General features: G+C 45.1%; 1 protein-coding gene and 1 long non-coding RNA gene across 5 annotated transcripts in view; both read left to right on the top strand.

Moving 5' to 3' along the window:
- The window catches only part of LOC118399076 (DNA-binding protein SATB1-like), a 33,560-nt gene extending 13,490 nt beyond the window's left edge, over nucleotides 1–20,070 (top strand). The window contains exons 8-13 of the mRNA XM_052473146.1: nucleotides 9,465–9,657; nucleotides 9,967–10,176; nucleotides 10,272–10,343; nucleotides 10,565–10,954; nucleotides 15,805–16,002; nucleotides 17,773–20,070. Coding sequence (XP_052329106.1) covers nucleotides 9,465–9,657; nucleotides 9,967–10,176; nucleotides 10,272–10,343; nucleotides 10,565–10,954; nucleotides 15,805–16,002; nucleotides 17,773–18,630 — 1,921 coding nt within the window. The 3' untranslated portion in view covers nucleotides 18,631–20,070. The remainder of the gene's footprint in view (nucleotides 1–9,464; nucleotides 9,658–9,966; nucleotides 10,177–10,271; nucleotides 10,344–10,564; nucleotides 10,955–15,804; nucleotides 16,003–17,772) is intronic.
- Nucleotides 3,680–8,604, top strand: LOC127909940 (uncharacterized). 4 transcript variants are annotated; one of them, XR_008073077.1, is made up of 4 exons: nucleotides 3,680–4,035; nucleotides 4,869–4,976; nucleotides 5,037–5,436; nucleotides 8,320–8,604. It is a non-coding gene; the product is annotated as an uncharacterized LOC127909940 (long non-coding RNA). The 4 variants fall into 4 exon arrangements; XR_008073076.1 differs by having other exon boundaries at nucleotides 5,037–5,620; nucleotides 8,356–8,604; XR_008073075.1 differs by having other exon boundaries at nucleotides 5,037–5,620.
- Nucleotides 20,071–21,740: the final 1,670 nt, after the last annotated feature.

Here is a 21,740-nt window from a genome sequence, read left to right as displayed (position 1 = left end):
GCCACGCTCAAGGTACTAAACGATATCATAACCGCCATCGATAAAAGACAGTACTGTGCAGCCGTCTTCATCGAGCTTTCCAAGGCTTTCGACTCTGTCAATCACCATATTCTTATCGGCAGACTCAGTAGCCTCGGTTTTTCTGATGACTGCCTTGCCTGGTTCACCAACTACTTTGCAGATAGAGTTCAGTGTGTCAAATCGGAGGACATGCTGTCTGGTCCTCTGGCAGTCTCTATGGGGGTGCCACAGGGTTCAATTCTCGGGCCGACTCTTTTCTCTGTATATATCAATGATGTTGCTCTTGCTGCGGGCGATTCCCTGATCCATCTCTACGCAGACGACACCATTCTGTATACTTCCGGCCCGTCCTTGGACACTGTGCTATCTAACCTCCAAACGAGCTTCAATGCCATACAACACTCCTTCCGTGGCCTCCAACTGCTCTTAAACGCTAGTAAAACCAAATGCATGCTTTTCAACCGTTCGCTGCCTGCACCCGCACTCCCGACTAGCATCACCACCCTGGATGGTTCCGACCTAGAATATGTGGACATCTATAAGTACCTAGGTGTCTGGCTAGACTGTAAACTCTCCTTCCAGACTCATATCAAACATCTCCAATCTAAAATCAAATCTAAAGTCGGCTTTCTATTCCGCAACAAAGCCTCCTTCACTCACACCGCCAAACTTAGCCTAGTAAAACTGACTATCCTACCGATCCTCGTCTTCGGCGATGTCATCTACAAAATAGCTTCCAACACTCTACTCAGCAAACTGGATGCAGTTTATCACAGTACCATCCGTTTTGTTACTAAAGCACCTTATACCACCCACCACTGCGACCTGTATCCTCTAGTCGTATGGCCCTCGCTACATATTCGACGCCAGACCCACTGGCTCCAGGTGATCAACAAGTCCATGCTAGGTAAAGCTCTGCCTTATCTCAGTTTACTGGTCACGATGGCAACACCCACTCGTAGCACGCGCTCCAGCAGGTGTATCTCACTGATCATCCCTAAAGCCAACACCCAATTTTACCTACCTCTTCCCCATACGGTTTATATTTATTTACTTTTCTGCTCTTTTGCACACCAATATCTCTACCTGTACATGACCATCTGATCATTTATCACTCCAGTGTTAATCTGCAAAATTGTAATTATTCGCCTACCTCCTCATGCCTTTTGCACACAATGTATATTGACTCTCTTTTTTTTCTACTGTGTTATTGACTATTGTTGTTTACTCCATGTAATTGTTTACTCCATGTGTAACTCTGTGTTGTCTGTTCACACTGCTATGCTTTATCTTGGCCAGGTCGCAGTTGCAAATGAGAACTTGTTCTCAACTAGCCTACCTGGTTAAATAAAGGTGAAATAAATAAAAAATACCTCTCCCTCTCTAATCACACTTCCTCATAGTCTCTATCATTCTAATCACAATTATCCTGAGTCTCTACCTCTCCCTCTCTAATCACACCTCCCCAGAGAGTATTTACCTCTCTATTCAAACTTCCCAAGATTCTCTACCTCTCCATCTCTAACCACACTTCCCCAGAGAGTCTCTACCTTTCCCTCTCTAATCACACGTCCCCAGAGTTTCTACCTCTCTATTCACACTTCCCCATAGTCTCTACCTCTCCTCTCTAATCACACTTCCACAGTCTCTCCCTCTCCCTCTGTTTCTCTCCATCCCTCCATTATGCTTTCTCATCTCTCTATCACTCTCTATCCATCTCTCTACATCTACCTCTCTCTATATCTTATTTTCTCTGTCCATCACTTACTATCTTCCTTTCGTTTTATATTTCCTATATGTATTTCCACCCTTTATCTGTATCCAACTTCATGACGTCTCCATTTGACAGGTCTATCCCTTGTTTTTCTCATTTCATTTAAATCTTTCTCCTTTCCCCATTTCATACCTTTCTCTCTCCCTCCCTCCCTCCCTCCCTCCCTCCCTCCCTCCCTCCCTCCCTCCCTCCCTCCCTCCCTCCCTCCCTCCCTCCCTCCCTCCCTCCCTCCCTCTGTCTATCCTGTCTGCTCCTGCAGTTAGAAGGCACTCACATTAATGGCTTCGAGAGAGACCTAGCCCACTGTTACTATTACCGTCATTATCACCAGCATCATCATGGGTGTCATTATAATGATCAAAGGCCGCAATTATAGCCACCTGCCCCGCATTTCTCTGTCGCTGTGACAACTGGGCTCTGCGAACAGGTATAAGGGAGTGGGGCAGAGGAAGGAATGTCTCACCTGGGCAAGGTGCCAAGGAGTAGAGTGGATGGGGCTTGGAGTGTAAAGACCTTATTAGAGTGTGAAGGCTTAATAGCTAGGGTGTGTGTGTGTGAGGAGTGAGGGGGGTCTACATTAGAGGGGTATAGTCCTCACAAAATGACATATATTTTGGGTGGGAGGGAGGGCAGAGCAACCCCCTATTAGAGTCCCATTGTATGGAAGAGTGAGTGACTGCTGTACGAGCAGGAGATGACAGATAACAACTTAATAAGGGACTAATCCGTTTATTAGCAGTGCTTTAGAAGGTGTCTGGAGTTGGTCATCTGCTATGTTGACTCCAACACTACCTGTGAGGACGTGTGCTGTCTGGGTGGGTGTGAGTCTCTATGTTCAGAGGTTATCCTAGTCTAGACTTCAGCCAGTTTTAGTATGAAACTTGCAGGTTGACGTTTATTCGCTTTTTTAATGTTAAGAGTTAGACATTAGGGTTAGCAGTGTGGTTAATGTTAGAGTTAAGGTTAGGGTTAGCAGTGTGATTAATGTTAGAGTTAAGGATAGGGTTAGCAGTGTGATTAATGTTAGAGTTAGACATTAGGGTTAGCAGTGTGATTAATGTTAGAGTTAGACATTAGGGTTAGCAGTGTGGTTAATGTTAGAGTTAAGGTTAGGGTTAGCAGTGTGATTAATGTTAGAGTTAAGGTTAGGGTTAGCAGTGTGATTAATGTTAGAGTTAGACATTAGGGTTAGCAGTGTGATTAATGTTAGAGTTAGACATTAGGGTTAGCAGTGTGATTAATGTTAGAGTTAAGGTTAGGGTTAGCAGTGTGATTAATGTTAGAGTTAGACATTAGGGTTAGCAGTGTGATTAATGTTAGAGTTAGACATTAGGGTTAGCAGTGTGATTAATGTTAGAGTTAGACATTAGGGTTAGCAGTGTGATTAATGTTAGAGTTAGACATTAGGGTTAGCAGTGTGATTAATGTTAGAGTTAGACATTAGGGTTAGCAGTGTGATTAATGTTAGAGTTAAGGTTAGGGTTAGCAGTGTGATTAATGTTAGAGTTAGACATTAGGGTTAGCAGTGTGATTAATGTTAGAGTTAGACATTAGGGTTAGCAGTGTGATTAATGTTAGAGTTAAGGATAGGGTTAGCAGTGTGATTAATGTTAGAGTTAGACATTAGGGTTAGCAGTGTGATTAATGTTAGAGTTAGACATTAGGGTTAGCAGTGTGGTTAATGTTAGAGTTAAGGTTAGGGTTAGCAGTGTGATTAATGTTAGAGTTAAGGTTAGGGTTAGCAGTGTGATTAATGTTAGAGTTAGACATTAGGGTTAGCAGTGTGATTCATGTTAGAGTTAGACATTAGGGTTAGCAGTGTGATTAATGTTAGAGTTAGACATTAGGGTTAGCAGTGTGATTAATGTTAGAGTTAAGGTTAGGGTTAGCAGTGTGATTAATGTTAGAGTTAGACATTAGGGTTAGCAGTGTGATTAATGTTAGAGTTAGACATTAGGGTTAGCAGTGTGGTTAATGTTAGAGTTAAGGTTAGGGTTAGCAGTGTGATTAATGTTAGAGTTAAGGTTAGGGTTAGCAGTGTGATTAATGTTAGAGTTAAGGTTAGGGTTAGCAGTGTGATTAATGTTAGAGTTAAGGTTAGGGTTAGCAGTGTGGTTAATGTTAGAGTTAAGGTTAGGGTTAGCAGTGTGATTAATGTTAGAGTTAAGGTTAGGGTTAGCAGTGTGATTAATGTTAGAGTTAAGGTTAGGGTTAGCAGTGTGGTTAATGTTAGAGTTAAGGTTAGGGTTAGCAGTGTGATTAATGTTAGAGTTAAGGATAGGGTTAGCAGTGTGATTAATGTTAGAGTTAGACATTAGGGTTAGCAGTGTGATTAATGTTAGAGTTAGACATTAGGGTTAGCAGTGTGATTAATGTTAGAGTTAAGGTTAGGGTTAGCAGTGTGATTAATGTTAGAGTTAGACATTAGGGTTAGCAGTGTGATTAATGTTAGAGTTAGACATTAGGGTTAGCAGTGTGATTAATGTTAGAGTTAGACATTAGGGTTATTAGACATTAGGGTTAGCAGTTATTAATGTTAGAGTTAGTTAGAGTTAGACATTAGGGTTAGCAGTGTGATTAATGTTAGAGTTAAGGTTAGGGTTAGCAGTGTGATTAATGTTAGAGTTAGACATTAGGGTTAGCAGTGTGATTAATGTTAGAGTTAGACATTAGGGTTAGCAGTGTGATTAATGTTAGAGTTAGACATTAGGGTTAGCAGTGTGATTAATGTTAGAGTTAGACATTAGGGTTAGCAGTGTGATTAATGTTAGAGTTAGACATTAGGGTTAGCAGTGTGATTAATGTTAGAGTTAGACATTAGGGTTAGCAGTGTGATTAATGTTAGAGTTAAGGATTAGGGTTAGCAGTGTGATTAATGTTAGAGTTAGACATTAGGGTTAGCAGTGTGATTAATGTTAGAGTTAGACATTAGGGTTAGCAGTGTGATTAATGTTAGAGTTAAGGTTAGGGTTAGCAGTGTGATTAATGTTAGAGTTAGACATTAGGGTTAGCAGTGTGATTAATGTTAGAGTTAGACATTAGGGTTAGCAGTGTGGTTAATGTTAGAGTTAAGGTTAGGGTTAGCAGTGTGATTAATGTTAGAGTTAAGGTTAGGGTTAGCAGTGTGATTAATGTTAGAGTTAAGGTTAGGGTTAGCAGTGTGGTTAATGTTAGAGTTAAGGTTAATGTTAATGTTAGAGTTAAGGTTAGGGTTAGCAGTGTGATTAATGTTAGAGTTAAGGTTAGGGTTAGCAGTGTGATTAATGTTAGAGTTAAGGTTAGGGTTAGCAGTGTGATTAATGTTAGAGTTAAGGTTAGGGTTAGCAGTGTGATTAATGTTAGAGTTAAGGTTAGGGTTAGCAGTGTGATTAATGTTAGAGTTAAGGTTAGGGTTAGCAGTGTGATTAATGTTAGAGTTAGACATTAGGGTTAGCAGTGTGATTAATGTTAGAGTTAAGGTTAGGGTTAGCAGTGTGATTAATGTTAGAGTTAAGGTTAGGGTTAGCAGTGTGATTAATGTTAGAGTTAGACATTAGGGTTAGCAGTGTGATTAATGTTAGAGTTAGACATTAGGGTTAGCAGTGTGATTAATGTTAGAGTTAGACATTAGGGTTAGCAGTGTGATTAATGTTAGAGTTAAGGTTAGGGTTAGCAGTGTGATTAATGTTAGAGTTAGACATTAGGGTTAGCAGTGTGATTAATGTTAGAGTTAGACATTAGGGTTAGCAGTGTGATTAATGTTAGAGTTAGACATTAGGGTTAGCAGTGTGATTAATGTTAGAGTTAGACATTAGGGTTAGCAGTGTGATTAATGTTAGAGTTAAGGTTAGGGTTAGCAGTGTGATTAATGTTAGAGTTAGACATTAGGGTTAGCAGTGTGATTAATGTTAGAGTTAGACATTAGGGTTAGCATTAGTTAGGTTAGCATTAGGGTTAGCAGTGTGATTAATGTTAGAGTTAGACATTAGGGTTAGCAGTGTGATTAATGTTAGAGTTAAGGTTAGGGTTAGCAGTGTGATTAATGTTAGAGTTAGACATTAGGGTTAGCAGTGTGATTAATGTTAGAGTTAGACATTAGGGTTAGCAGTGTGATTAATGTTAGAGTTAAGGATAGGGTTAGCAGTGTGATTAATGTTAGAGTTAGACATTAGGGTTAGCAGTGTGATTAATGTTAGAGTTAGACATTAGGGTTAGCAGTGTGATTAATGTTAGAGTTAAGGTTAGGGTTAGCAGTGTGATTAATGTTAGAGTTAAGGTTAGGGTTAGCAGTGTGATTAATGTTAGAGTTAGACATTAGGGTTAGCAGTGTGATTAATGTTAGAGTTAGACATTAGGGTTAGCAGTGTGATTAATGTTAGAGTTAGACATTAGGGTTAGCAGTGTGATTAATGTTAGAGTTAGACATTAGGGTTAGCAGTGTGATTAATGTTAGTTAGTTAGACATTAGGGTTAGCAGTGTGATTAATGTTAGAGTTAGACATTTACATTAGACATTAGGGTTAGCAGTGTGATTAATGTTAGAGTTAGACATTAGGGTTAGCAGTGTGATTAATGTTAGAGTTAGACATTAGGGTTAGCAGTGTGATTAATGTTAGAGTTAGACATTAGGGTTAGCAGTGTGATTAATGTTAGAGTTAGACATTAGGGTTATGTGATTAATGTTAGAGTTAGACATTAGGGTTAGCAGTGTGATTAATGTTAGAGTTAGACATTAGGGTTAGCAGTGTGATTAATGTTAGAGTTAGAGGTTAGGGTTAGCAGTGTGATTAATGTTAGAGTTAAGGTTAGGGTTAGCAGTGTGATTAATGTTAGAGTTAGACATTAGGGTTAGCAGTGTGATTAATGTTAGAGTTAAGGATAGGGTTAGCAGTGTGATTAATGTTAGAGTTAGACATTAGGGTTAGCAGTGTGATTAATGTTAGAGTTAGACATTAGGGTTAGCAGTGTGATTAATGTTAGAGTTAAGGTTAGGGTTAGCAGTGTGATTAATGTTAGAGTTAAGGTTAGGGTTAGCAGTGTGATTAATGTTAGAGTTAGACATTAGGGTTAGCAGTGTGATTAATGTTAGAGTTAGACATTAGGGTTAGCAGTGTGATTAATGTTAGAGTTAGACATTAGGGTTAGCAGTGTGATTAATGTTAGAGTTAGACATTAGGGTTAGCAGTGTGATTAATGTTAGAGTTAGACATTAGGGTTAGCAGTGTGATTAATGTTAGAGTTAGACATTTACATTAGACATTAGGGTTAGCAGTGTGATTAATGTTAGAGTTAGACATTAGGGTTAGCAGTGTGATTAATGTTAGAGTTAGACATTAGGGTTAGCAGTGTGATTAATGTTAGAGTTAGACATTAGGGTTAGCAGTGTGATTAATGTTAGAGTTAGACATTAGGGTTAGCAGTGTGATTAATGTTAGAGTTAGACATTAGGGTTAGCAGTGTGATTAATGTTAGAGTTAAGGTTAGGGTTAGCAGTGTGATTAATGTTAGAGTTAGACATTAGGGTTAGCAGTGTGATTAATGTTAGAGTTAAGGTTAGGGTTAGCAGTGTGATTAATGTTAGAGTTAGACATTAGGGTTAGCAGTGTGATTAATGTTAGAGTTAGACATTAGGGTTAGCAGTGTGATTAATGTTAGAGTTAGACATTAGGGTTAGCAGTGTGATTAATGTTAGAGTTAGACATTAGGGTTAGCAGTGTGATTAATGTTAGAGTTAGGTTAGGGTTAGCAGTGTGATTAATGTTAGAGTTAGACATTAGGGTTAGCAGTGTGATTAATGTTAGAGTTAGACATTAGGGTTAGCAGTGTGATTAATGTTAGAGTTAGACATTAGGGTTAGCAGTGTGATTAATGTTAGAGTTAGGGTTAGGTGTGATTAGGGTTAGCAGTGTGATTAATGTTAGAGTTAGACATTAGGGTTAGCAGTGTGATTAATGTTAGAGTTAAGGTTAGGGTTAGCAGTGTGATTAATGTTAGAGTTAAGGTTAGGGTTAGCAGTGTGATTAATGTTAGAGTTAAGGTTAGGGTTAGCAGTGTGATTAATGTTAGAGTTAAGGTTAGGGTTAGCAGTGTGATTAATGTTAGAGTTAGGTTAGGGTTAGGTTAGCAGTGTGATTAATGTTAGAGTTAAGGTTAGGGTTAGCAGTGTGATTAATGTTAGAGTTAAGGTTAGGGTTAGCAGTGTGATTAATGTTAGAGTTAAGGTTAGGGTTAGCAGTGTGATTAATGTTAGAGTTAAGTTAGGGTTAGCAGTGTGATTAATGTTAGAGTTAAGGTTAGGGTTAGCAGTGTGATTAATGTTAGAGTTAAGGTTAGGGTTAGCAATGTGATTAATGTTAGAGTTAAGGTTAGGGTTAGCAGTGTGATTAATGTTAGAGTTAAGGTTAGGGTTAGCAGTGTGATTAATGTTAGAGTTAAGGATAGGGTTAGCAGTGTGATTAATGTTAGAGTTAGACATTAGGGTTAGCAGTGTGATTAATGTTAGAGTTAAGGTTAGGGTTAGCAGTGTGATTAATGTTAGAGTTAAGGTTAGGGTTAGCAGTGTGATTAATGTTAGAGTTAAGGTTAGGGTTAGCAGTGTGATTAATGTTAGAGTTAGACATTAGGGTTAGCAGTGTGATTAATGTTAGAGTTAAGGTTAGGGTTAGCAGTGTGATTAATGTTAGAGTTAGACATTAGGGTTAGCAGTGTGATTAATGTTAGAGTTAAGGTTAGGGTTAGCAGTGTGATTAATGTTAGAGTTAAGGATAGGGTTAGCAGTGTGATTAATGTTAGAGTTAGACATTAGGGTTAGCAGTGTGATTAATGTTAGAGTTAAGGTTAGGGTTAGCAGTGTGATTAATGTTAGAGTTAAGGTTAGGGTTAGCAGTGTGATTAATGTTAGAGTTAAGGTTAGGGTTAGCAGTGTGATTAATGTTAGAGTTAAGGTTAGGGTTAGCAGTGTGATTAATGTTAGAGTTAAGGTTAGGGTTAGCAGTGTGATTAATGTTAGAGTTAAGGTTAGGGTTAGCAGTGTGATTAATGTTAGAGTTAAGGTTAGGGTTAGCAGTGTGGTTAATGTTAGAGTTAAGGTTTAGGGTTAGCAGTGTGATTAATGTTAGTTAAGGTTAGGGTTAGCAGTGTGATTAATGTTAGAGTTAAGGTTAGGGTTAGCAGTGTGATTAATGTTAGAGTTAAGGTTAGGGTTAGCAGTGTGATTAATGTTAGAGTTAAGGTTAGGGTTAGCAGTGTGATTAATGTTAGAGTTAAGGTTAGGGTTAGCAGTGTGATTAATGTTAGAGTTAAGGTTAGGGTTAGCAGTGTGATTAATGTTAGAGTTAAGGTTAGGGTTAGCAGTGTGGTTAATGTTAGAGTTAGACATTAGGGTTAGCAGTGTGATTAATGTTAGAGTTAAGGTTAGGGTTAGGTTTAAAATCAGACTTTATGACATTGTGGCTGTGCCAGCTATTGACCACTCTACAGAGCTTCCTGCAGAACAACATTCATGACCAAAATGCTAACCTGCACAAAACTTTCCATTCAGGTTTTGTTTGATGGTGTTAATAATTTATCTTTATCATTGTCTATAAGTTTCTCTTGGCCTGGTCAACATTACAGGGCTGCAACCCTGGAAGTCTAACTTGTCTAACTTCATCTTTCTCTTGCCCAGGAGCCCCCACCCAGGTTGATGAAGTGATTCATGCTTTGCCTGGCTACACAAACTCCTTGCTCCAGACAAACTATACAACACGCCCATGGACATGAGTTTATTCTCCACAATGAGTTTGGATCTGAGTACCTCCCAACGATTTCTAGAATGGGAAATCCATCCTAGACCGTCTGATTGGTCCCAGAAACTGATGGGTGGAGCCAGAGCCAGAACACACGTGGGTAAAGCGGCGTGGAGAAAAATGGTCATTGGCTTTGATACTCTGATTAGACCAATCGCTGATGGCTTTGGTTTGTACAGTGCCCCTCATCACCACAAATTCCTTCAATGATGGCAATCTCAACCTGAAGTATGTAGCGAACGACAGAGCTGCGGAAGAATTCAGTTTGAGTCGTCAGGCAAATTCCTGCTCTGCTCATGCTGACAAAAGTTGCATGTCCAGTGTAGCAGCTGTTTTCAAGACGTAGTGATTCTATTTCCATGGTGTGTATCTTGTCTTCATGTGTCTTTCTATCCTGTGTGTCAGGGCCTGCTGTCTGAGATCCTGCGTAAGGAGGAGGATCCTAAGAGTGCGTCTCAGTCTCTCCTGGTCAACCTGCGGTCCATGCAGAGTTTCCTACAGATACCGGAAGGTGACCGCGACCGTATCTACCAGGAGGAGAGAGAGAGGAGTCTGACCACGTGGACCATTATCAACCATTCACCCAACAACACTACCACACCTCGCCACACACAGGTCAGACAGACAGAGCGAGATGGAGTGTGTGTGTGTGTGGGTTGAAGTTATATCTTGTTCATGATAGTCTAAGATGTATTACTCTGATGTTTCAGACCAGAAAGGAAGAGGGAAACTTTGTTAAGGCTGAAGATTGGCCCTCCCAGGTTCCCATTGTATTTCCTAAAGTAAGCTCTCTCTCTCTCTCTCTCTCTCTCTCTCTCTCTCTCTCTCTCTCTCTCTCTCTCTCTCTCTCTCTCTCTCTCTCTCAAAGTGTAAATGATTTATAGCCAAAGTGACAATGGGAACTTCTCTGCTAATCAAACTGAAATCAGAACAGAAATATCTTTACTAATCAAACGATACAGCTGTTTTAGTAACCACATCAACGCCTCTCTCCCCTCTGCAGGTGAGGCTGTCTCCAGTAGCAGTAGTAAACAGAGGGGTGAAGAGCGAGGGATGTGTTCTAGACAGAGTGGTGAAGAGGGAGGGATGTGTTCTAGACAGAGGGGTGAAGAGGGAGGGATGTGTTCTAGACAGAGGGGTGAAGAGGGAGGGATGTGTTCTAGACAGAGGGGTGAAGAGGGAGGGATGTGTTCTAGACAGAGGGGTGAAGAGGGAGGGATGTGTTCTAGACAGAGGGGTGAAGAGCGAGGGATGTGTTCTAGACAGAGGGGTGAAGAGCGAAGGATGTGTTCTAGACATCAACAGTTCTATCTATGAGGAGATCCAACAGGAGATGAAGAGAGCCAAGGTTTCTCAGGCCATGTTTGCCAAGATGGCCGCGTCCAAGAGTCAGGTACACACAGACAGGCACACACAACACACACAAGCACGTGTACACACACACACACACACACACACACACACACACACACACACACACACACACACACACACACACACACACACACACACTCACACAAACACTCACACAAACACTCACACAAGCACAAAGAAAAGAGAGTATGGTACTCACTGACTGAGGGATACCTATGGAAACAATGCTAATCTTGCACTGAAACAGAAGAAAACGTTTATTACAGACTGATATTAGTAAGTGTGTAACACACACACATTTCCACAAGTTCATTTCGTATGTGATGTATGAATTTATGAAAACATCTTTACACAGAGCCAAGTTGGGCAGTCACCGGTTGTGTAGGAAATGATCAACTAGCAGCTGCTGTCTATGGAGAGCTCTGATCACCGCATCAGACAGTTATTGTTCTATAAATCACCAGTGTACACACACCCGCTTGCATGAATACGCACACACCCATAAACACGCACGTCACACACATGCGCACACACTTATACACAAACACACACACACACACACTTGAACACACACCAAATGCGTGCCAACACACAGACACACTGGTGGTTCCATTGTGCTAGTTTTCCAGGCAGAACCATAAGCTTGTTATTGCCTTTTGTTTTTGGATAATTTCCCTCTGTAGAATGGAGTGATTTCTGTCTTACTCCCTCTGCCTTTCTTTCACTCTCTTTCTAGCTTCCCGTCTTGCCTGTTTGGCAGGCAGCACCATGGAGCTCACGTTAATGTAGGGCTGTTTGGCAGGCAGCACCATGGAGCTCACGTTGGGCTGTTTGGCAGGCAGCACCATGTTGGAGCTCACGTTAGTGTAGGGCTGTTTGGCAGGCAGCACCATGTTGGAGCTCACATTAGTGTAGGGCTGTTTGGCAGGCAGCACCATGTTGGAGCTCACATTAGTGTAGGGCTGTTTGGCAGGCAGCACCATGTTGGAGCTCACGTTAGTGTAGGGCTGTTTGGCAGGCAGCACCATGGGGCTCACGTTAATGTAGGGCTGTTTGGCAGGCAGCACCATGGAGCTCACATTAGTGTAGGGCTGTTTGGCAGGCAGCACCATGTAGCTCACATTAGTGTAATGCTGTTTGACAGGCAGCACCATGTTGGAGCTCACATTAGTGTAATGCTGTTTGACAGGCAGCACCATGTTGGAGCTCACATTAGTGTAATGCTGTTTGGCAGGCAGCACCATGGAGCTCACATTAGTGTAATGCTGTTTGGCAGGCAGCACCATGTTGGAGCTCACATTATTAATGGGCTGTTTGGCAGGCAGCACCATGTTAGAGCTCTTTGTTGTATCTTCTCACTGCGTCCGCATGGCTTTGTGTGCTATTGCTGGGCTACGGCCAGGTGTTTGTGTGCCAAAGTAATTGTGTAGAGGACAAGAGCTTGGCACTGTCGCTACTTTCTCTCGCTGCCCCCTCCTCTCCCTCGCTGCCCCCTCCTCTCCCTCTCTGCCCCCTCCTCTCCCTCTCTGCCTCCTCTCCCTCACTACCCCTCCTCTCCCTCTCTGCCTCCTCCTCTCCCTCACTACCCCTCCTCTCCCTCGCTGCCCCCTCCTCTCCCTCTCTGCCTCCTCCTCTCCCTCACTACCCCTCCTCTCCCTCGCTGCCCCCTCCTCTCCCTCTCTGCCTCCTCCTCTCCCTCACTACCCCTCCTCTCCCTCTCTGCCCCCTCCTCTCCCTCTCTGCCTCCTCCTCTCCCTCACTACCCCTCCTCTCCCTCTCTGCCTCCTCCTCTCCCTCTCTGCCTCCTCCACTCCCTCTCTGCCTCCTCCTCTCCCTCACTACCCCTCCTCTCCCTCTCTGCCCCCTCCTCTCCCTCTCTGCCTCCTCCTCTCCCTCACTACCCCTCCTCTCCCTCTCTGCCTCCTCCTCTCCCTCACTACTCCTCCTCTCCCTCTCTGCCTCCTCCACTCCCTCTCTGCCTCCTCCTCTCCCTCACTACCCCTCCTCTCCCTCTCTGCCTCCTCCTCTCCCTCACTACCCCTCCTCTCCCTCTCTGCCTCCTCCTCTCCCTCTCTGCCTCCTCCACTCCCTCTCTGCCTCCTCCTCTCCCTCGCTGTCTCCTCCTCTGCCTCCTCCTCTCCCTCTCTGCCTCCTACTCTCCCTCGCTGCCTCCTCCTCTCCCTCTCTGCCTCCTCTCCCTCGCTGCCTCCTCCTCTCCCTCGCTGCCTCCTCCTCTCCCTCGCTGCCTCCTCCTCTCCCTCGCTGCCTCCTCCGCTCCCTCGGTGCCTCCTCCTCTCCCTCTCTGCCCCCTCCTCTCCCTCGCTGCCCACTCCTTTCCCTCGCTGCCTCCTCCTCTCTGCCTTCTCCTCTCTCTCTCTGCCTCCTCCTCTCCCTCGCTGCCCCCTCCTCTCCCTCGCTGCCCCCTCCTCTCCCTCGCTGCCTCCGCCTCTTCCTCTCTGCCTCCTCCTCTCCCTCTCTGCCTCCTCTCCCTCTCTGCCTCCTCCTCTCCCTCGCTGCCTCCTCCTCTCCCTCGCTGCCTCCTCCTCTCCCTCGCTGCCTCCTCCTCTCCCTCTCTGCCCCCTCCTCTCCCTCTCTGCCTCCTACTCTCCCTCACTGCCTCCTCCTATCCCTCTCTGCCTCCTCCTCTCCCTCTCTGCCTCCTCCACTCCCTCGCTGCCTCCTCCTCTCCCTCTCTGCCTCCTCCTCTCCCTCTCTGCCTCCTCCTCTCCCTCTCCGCCTCCTCTCCCTCTCTGCCTCCTACTCTCCCTCGCTGCCTCCTCCTCTCCCTCTCTGCCTCCTCCTCTCCCTCTCTGCCTCCTACTCTCCCTCGCTGCCTCCTCCTCTCCCTCTCTGCCTCCTCCTCTCCCTCGCTGCCTCTTCCTCTCCCTCTCTGCCTCCTCCTCTCCTTCTCTGCCTCCTCTCCCTCGCTGCCTCCTCCTCTCCCTCGCTGCCTCCTCCTCTCCCTCTCTGCCTCCTCCTCTCCCTCGCTGCCTCCTCCTCTCCCTCTCTGCCTCCTCCTCTCCCTCTCTGCCTCCTCCTCTCCCTCGCTGCCTCCTCTCCCTCTCTGCCTCCTACTCTCCCTCGCTGCCTCCTCCTCTCCCTCTCTGCCTCCTCCTCCCCCTCTCTGCCTCCTACTCTCCCTCGCTGCCTCCTCCTCTCCCTCTCTGCCTCCTACTCTCCCTCGCTGCCTCCTCCTCTCCCTCTCTGCCTCCTCCTCTCCCTCGCTGCCTCTTCCTCTCCCTCTCTGCCTCCTCCTCCCCTTCTCTGCCTCCTCCTCTCCCTCGCTGCCTCCTCCTCTCCCTCGCTGCCTCCTCCTCTCCCTCGCTGCCTCCTCCTCTCCCTCTCTGCCTCCTCCTCTCCCTCTCTGCCTCCTCCTCTCCCTCTCTGCCTCCTCCTCTCCCTCGCTGCCTCCTCTCCCTCTCTGCCTCCTACTCTCCCTCGCTGCCTCCTCCTCTCCCTCTCTGCCTCCTCCTCTCCCTCTCTGCCTCCTACTCTCCCACTCTGCCTCCTACTCTCCCTCGCTGCCTCCTACTCTCCCTCGCTGCCTCCTCCTCTCCCTCTCTGCCTCCTCCTCTCCCTCTCTGCCTCCTACTCTCCCTCGCTGCCTCCTCCTCTCCCTCGCTGCCTCCTCCTCTCCCTCGCTGCCTCCTCCTCTCCCTCTCTGCCTCCTCCTCTCCCTCTCTGCCTCCTCCTCCCCCTCTCTGCCTCCTACTCTCCCTCGCTGCCTCCTCCTCTCCCTCTCTGCCTCCTACTCTCCCTCGCTGCCTCCTCCTCTCCCTCTCTGCCTCCTCCTCTCCCTCGCTGCCTCTTCCTCTCCCTCTCTGCCTCCTCCTCCCCTTCTCTGCCTCCTCCTCTCCCTCGCTGCCTCCTCCTCTCCCTCGCTGCCTCCTCCTCTCCCTCGCTGCCTCCTCCTCTCCCTCTCTGCCTCCTCCTCTCCCTCTCTGCCTCCTCCTCTCCCTCGCTGCCTCCTCTCCCTCTCTGCCTCCTCCTCTCCCTCGCTGCCTCCTCCTCTCCCTCTCTGCCTCCTCCTCTCCCTCTCTGCCTCCTACTCTCCCTCGCTGCCTCCTCCTCTCCCTCGCTGCCTCCTCCTCTCCCTCGCTGCCTCCTCCTCTCCCTCTCTGCCTCCTCCTCTCCCTCGCTGCCTCCTCCTCTGCCTCCTCCTCTCCCTCGCTGCCTCCTCCTCTCCCTCTCTGCCTCCTCCTCTCCCTCGCTGCCTCCTCCTCTGCCTCCTCCTCTCCCTCGCTGCCTCCTCCTCTCCCTCGCTGCCTCCTCCTCTCCCTCTCTGCCTCCTCCTCTCCCTCGCTGCCTCCTCCTCCTCTCCCTCGCTGCCTCCTCCTCTCCCCTCGCTGCCTCCTCCTCTGCCTCCTCCTCTCCCTTTCTGCCTCCTCCTCTCCCTCGCTGCCTCCTCCTCTCCCTTTCTGCCTCCTCCTCTCCCTCGCTGCCTCCTCCTCTGCCTCCTCCTCTCCCTCGCTGCCTCCTCCTCTCCCTCGCTGCCTCCTCCTCTGCCTCCTCCTCTCCCTCTCTGCCTCCTCCTCTCCCTCTCTGCCTCCTCCTCTCCCTCTCTGCCTCCTCCTCTCCCTCTCTGCCTCATCCACTCCCTCGCTGCCTCCTCCTCTCCCTCGCTACCTCCTCCTCTCCCTCTCTGCCTGCTCCTCTCCTCTGTTTACTAGTCGTTTGAACTGTAGTTATTTTATATAAAACATCAATAACAACGTTGTTTTCTGGTCATAAAAACAGAAGCTGTGTTTCAGTATCTTTACAAAAGATAGTATATTTTAGTATCTTACTTGAATGGGTTCTGAGAAGGTTTGTATTTCTATTCTATGGGTTCTCTGACCGGGTTCTGATGTGGGTATGTGTGTTCTGCAGGGCTGGCTGTGTGAGCTGCTGCGCTGGAAGGAGGATCCGTCCCCGGAGAACCGAACCCTGTGGGAGAACCTGTGTATGATCCGGCGCTTCCTGAGTCTGGCCCAGATGGAACGAGACGCCATCTATGAACAGGAGAGCAACACTCTGCAACAACACTGTACAGACAGACTCACACAGCTAGTCAACAACAACACACTGGTCAGTCTACTCTGGATAGCCTACATACACACATACACGCATGGAAGCACACGCACACAACACAAACACAATTCTACAGTGTAAATGTACATGCATATATACAGTGCCTTGCGAAAGTATTCGGCCCCCTTGAACTTTGCGATCTTTTGCCACATTTCAGGCTTCAAACATAAAGATATAAAACTGTATTTTTTTGTGAAGAATCAACAACAAGTGGGACACAATCATGAAGTGGAACGACATTTATTGGATATTTCAAACTTTTTTAACAAATCAAAAACTGAAAAATTGGGCGTGCACAATTATTCAGCCCCTTTACTTTCTGTGCAGCAAACTCTCTCCAGAAGTTGAGTGAGGATCTCTGAATGATCCAATGTTGACCTAAATGACTAATGATGATAAATACAATCCACCTGTGTGTAATCAAGTCTCCGTATAAATGCACCTGCACTGTGATAGTCTCAGAGGTCCGTTAAAAGCGCAGAGAGCATCATGAAGAACAAGGAACACACCAGGCAGGTCCGAGATACTGTTGTGAAGACGTTTAAAGCCGGATTTGGATACAAAAAGATTTCCCAAGCTTTAAACATCCCAAGGAGCACTGTGCAAGCGATAATATTGAAATGGAAGGAGTATCAGACCACTGCAAATCTACCAAGACCTGGCCGTCCCTCTAAACCTTCAGCTCATACAAGGAGAAGACTGATCAGAGATGCAGCCAAGAGGCCCATGATCACTCTGGATGAACTGCAGAGATCTACAGCTGAGGTGGGAGACTCTGTCCATAGGACATCAATCAGTCGTATATTGCACAAATCTGGCCTTTATGGAAGAGTGGCAAGAAGAAAGCCATTTCTTAAAGATATCCATAAAAAGTGTTGTTTAAAGTTTGCCACAAGCCACCTGGGAGACACACCAAACATGTGGAAGAAGGTGCTCTGGTCAGATGAAACCAAAATTGAACTTTTTAGCAACAATGCAAGCCCAGCTGAACACACCATCCCCACTGTCAAACATGGTGGTGGCAGCATCATGGTTTGGGCCTGCTTTTCTTCAGCAGGGACAGGGAAGATGGTTAAAATTGATGGAAAGATGGATGGAGCCAAATACAGGACCATTCTGGAAGAAAACCTGATGGAGTCTGCAAAAGACCTGAGACTGGGACGGAGATTTGTCTTCCATCAAGACAATGATCCAAAACATAAAGCAAAATCTACAATGGAATGGTTCAAAAATAAACATATCCAGGTGTTAGAATGGCCAAGTCAAAGTCCAGACCTGAATCCAATCGAGAATCTGTGGAAAGAACTAAAAACTGCTGTTCACAAATGCTCTCCATCCAACCTCACTGAGCTCGAGCTGTTATGCAAGGAGGAATGGGAAAAATTTTCAGTCTCTCGATGTGCAAAACTGATAGAGACATACCCCAAGCGACTTACAGCTGTAATCGCAGCAAAAGGTGGCACTACAAAGTATTAACTTAAGGGGGCTGAATAATTTTGCACGCCCAATTTTTCAGTTTTTGATTTGTTAAAAAAGTTTGAAATATCCAATAAATGTCGTTCCACTTCATGATTGTGTCCCACTTGTTGTTGATTCTTCACAAAAAAAATACAGTTTTATATCTTTGTTTGAAGCCTGAATTGTGGCAAAGGGTCGCAAAGTTCAAGAGGGCCGAATACTTTCGCACGGCACTGTACACACTCAAATGTGTATATCATCAGCTCCCATTGGTTTGTTTGTAACTTAACATCCATCTGTCTCCACCAGCTCCAACGCCACTCCCCATTGCAACAACAACACCATCAACAAACACTGACCGCTCTGTCCCAGCTGCCCTTGCAGCCCCAGGCGGAGCCTCGCCTGCCGCCACGACAACCATCCACAGCATCACCGGCCGAGACTGAGGGGGGTAGGGGGCAACTGAGGACCTGGTGGGGAAGTAGTCAGGGTGATGGGAGGGAAGAGGATATTACTGGCAGGGGCTGTAGGGGTTGGAGCCAGGGCAGGGTTAGGGGTGTGTGTAACAATGACAAGGAAGGGGGAGAGGGACGGTGGGCGGGGGGCAGACAGACTAACGGCGAGGGCGATGGTGGGAGTGATGGCGAGGGGTTTCGGGTGTCACGAGAGGCACAAGGGATCCTGGAGAGCTTCATCCAGGACGTTGGTCTGAACCCAGACGAGGAGGCTGTCCACACACTGTCAGCCCAGCTGGGCCTGCCCAAACACACCATCCTCAGCTTCTTCTACAGCCAGCACCACAGCTACACTCACCAGAACCATAGACAGTACTACAGTGAGATCCAACATCCGAGCCAGGACCACAACCACAGAGAGAATCACAACCAACACCACACGGACCAGAACCAGCTCTTCTATAATGGAGCAGGCCCAACCCAGCCTAAGAGAACTACAGGGGAGGAGTGGACTGTAGATCTCGCTGGACAAATGGGGGAGGGAGGGGAGGATATGGAGCAGGAAGAGGAAATAGAGGGGAAGGGGGAGGGGGAGGAGGATGCCATTTTGAAAGAGTTGGATGTGAGCAGTCAGACTAATGCCGTCGCCACCCTAGAGGAGGAGAAACATGATTCTAACCAATCTGAGACTGCCCAACCACATGATGAATAACATGAGTCCATCCACTAGTTGTCCCCTTTAACCCAATGAGAAGGCATCAATTTGATAGACTCATCCAGCTCTGCAGAAAATAATATTAGCCTTTTCTGAAGAACTTTAGTAATGAATGATGTGGTGTTATAGGTGTTTCCCTTATTTGTAATGAAACATTTCAATTAAAGACTAACTGTGAAAATAAATGAAATGATGTAGTTATACATGTATGCAGAGTTAGTTTAAAGGCCCAGTGCAGTCAAAAACTAGATTTTCCTGTGTTTTGGATATATTTCCTCACTGAGGTTGGAATAAAACAGTGAAATTGTGAAAAGTATGATAATGCCCTTTCAGTGTAAGAGCTGTTTGAACATTTTTGCCTGTTTTGGTGGGGTGGAGCTTTGGCGTGCCTGGTGACATCACCAGACGCTAAATTAGTTAATAAACCAATAAGAAAGAGAGTTCCAAACCTCTCTGCCAAATAACAGCAAATTTTCAGTTTTCCCGTCCTCACTCAGACCACTCCCAGACAGTCCTAGCAAAATTTTTGCTTGAGAAATTGCTATTTGCTAATAAGCTATTGTTGTTTCTTTTTGACCATTTTAACTAAAAACAACCACAGTAAGGTACTTCATTGTTACCTAGAGATTCTTTGACATTGAGATAAAAATGGCTGCATTGGACCTTTAACTGTTGAGGATCCAATTTGAAAGACATTATGCCAACAAATGCCTTGTTGTATGAGGCACTACCCATCTGTTCTATGCCTAGATCATCCTCTCTGGATTTAAAAGACATTGAAATGGGAATATTGATATTGATCCACTGTCAACAGCTGTATTATAGACACATGATACAGTATAGTGTTTTGGTTTCTTTCTCTTTTACAAAACTCTGACAACTATGCTTTCTTACATCGATCTGTCATAATGTCCACGTACTTGTCTCTTTGACTGACAGTAAAATGTAAGAGTGTCTTAAAGTCTTTGCTGATCAACATAGTTGAGGGACATCACTCACATTTTGTACGCAAATTATTTCACTAGCAAATGTAGTGTAGGTCAATTGCCTAATTGTAGAAGAAAAGGCTAAATATGCAAAGGGTGTGTGTGTGTGTGTGTGTGTGTGTGTGTGTGTGTGTGTGTGTGTGTGTGTGTGTGTGTGTGTGTGTGTGTGTGTGTGTGTGTGTGTGTGTGTGTGTGTGTGTGTGTGTGTGTGTGTGTGTGTGTGTGTGTGTGCATTAATTTGTTCCTGCTTTGTCATCTTCTGATTAACTACTATCTTTGAATCTGTTTTTGTTGAAAATAAAATGTATTATTTGTTTTAAGAGTTCATTCCATTGATGCATGAGTTATATTTGAAGTGGTCGTTTTAAACAGCAATGCATTGGATGCAGAATGACATTAAAGCTGTGATTTACTATTTGTTTCCTCACACATTAAACACTTATGAAATGGAGCTGCTACTGATGAGTGTTTCTGTAATATGGGACAAATCTCCTGTCTCCATGCTGAACCACAAAGTTCCTGATCAGTCAACTTGACTTTTACCAGACAGAATAAGCGCGGTAGATGGGCATGTTCTCACCTGCTCAGTTATTATTCCATTCAAAGGAAATGAACTACTGTAAAAAGTTGTTTTGATTAGAAGTCAATCTTGTCATTTCGCAATGAATGTAACATGGGGAAATGGTAAATAACATTTCACATATTAGTGACCTGTAAGATCCAAGGTCGTGGGGGGTGTTAATGGCTTGAATGGCAGCTACAGCTTACTGTAATTACAAGCAAAAGTTTTCCAATACCATGGAATCATACAACTTCTTATCAGACATGATTGGAGGTATGTGTGTGTGTGTGTGGGTCTGCTCACATACAGTACAGTCACGCACACTTACACAAACACTTGACGCATAAACACACACCCACATGGTCACATGCACAGTTAATCAGAGTTATTTACCAAACACGTTTTACTAATGAAAACAAATGAACATTTATTGTATCCAAATTAAGACTGACCTATGCCCATAAATACACACTTTGACCTTATTTTATAATGCATCAGCAAATCTATTGATAGATGGGTAATTCCAGGATATGAGTGCCTTTTCCGTCCACTTTGATATTTTAAGTAGAAACGGCACCAATATTGAATTTTAAAGCCTTTTATATTCAATGAAGTGCCCTTTAATATAGACAACATGGAGAATTAAATAAATCAGATTTTATATATGAATAAAGACTTGCGAATGTGCCAATATTCAGCATTTTGACATGTCCTTCCGTGTACCCACTGTGACTTCCAGGAAGATTAACTCACTTAACCCCAGAAGTTTTCACAAAGTCATTTCTGAAGATATCATTTATTTGATGGGTTTAGTGGTTAATTTTAAGGTAAAAAAACAACAACCTGTTTCTCATTTTAAGGTCAACCCTGGTACGTGGACTGAACTCTCATTTTAAGGTCATCCCTGGTACGTGGACTGAACTCTCATTTTAAGGTCATCCCTGGTACGTGGACTGAACTCTCATTTTAAGGTCATCCCTGGTACGTGGACTGAACTCTCATTTTAAGGTCATCCCTGGTACGTGGACTGAACTCTCATTTTAAGGTCATCCCTGGTACGTGGACTGAACTCTCATTTTAAGGTCAACCCTGGTACGTGGACTGAACTCTCATTTTAAGGTCAACCCTGGTACGTGGACTGAACTCTCATTTTAAGGTCAACCCTGGTACGTGGACTGAACTCTCATTTTAAGGTCAACCCTGGTACGTGGACTGAACTCTCATTTTAAGGTCATCCCTGGTACGTGGACTGAACTCTCATTTTAAGGTCATCCCTGGTACGTGGACTGAACTCTCATTTTAAGGTCAACCCTGGTACGTGGACTGAACTCTCATTTTAAGGTCAACCCTGGTACATGGACTGAACTCTCATTTTAAGGTCAACCCTGGTACGTGGACTGAACTCTCATTTTAAGGTCAACCCTGGTACGTGGACTGAACTCTCATTTTAAGGTCAACCCTGGTACGTGGACTGAACTCTCATTTTAAGGTCAACCCTGGTACGTGGACTGAACTCTCATTTTAAGGTCAACCCTGGTACGTGGACTGAACTCTCATTT

Source organism: Oncorhynchus keta, chromosome 20 (genome assembly GCF_023373465.1).
Source record: "Oncorhynchus keta strain PuntledgeMale-10-30-2019 chromosome 20, Oket_V2, whole genome shotgun sequence".
Taxonomy (NCBI): Eukaryota; Metazoa; Chordata; class Actinopteri; order Salmoniformes; family Salmonidae; genus Oncorhynchus; species Oncorhynchus keta.
The sequence above is the reverse complement of the archived record's forward strand: the minus strand, read 5'-3'. Positions and strand labels throughout refer to the sequence as shown.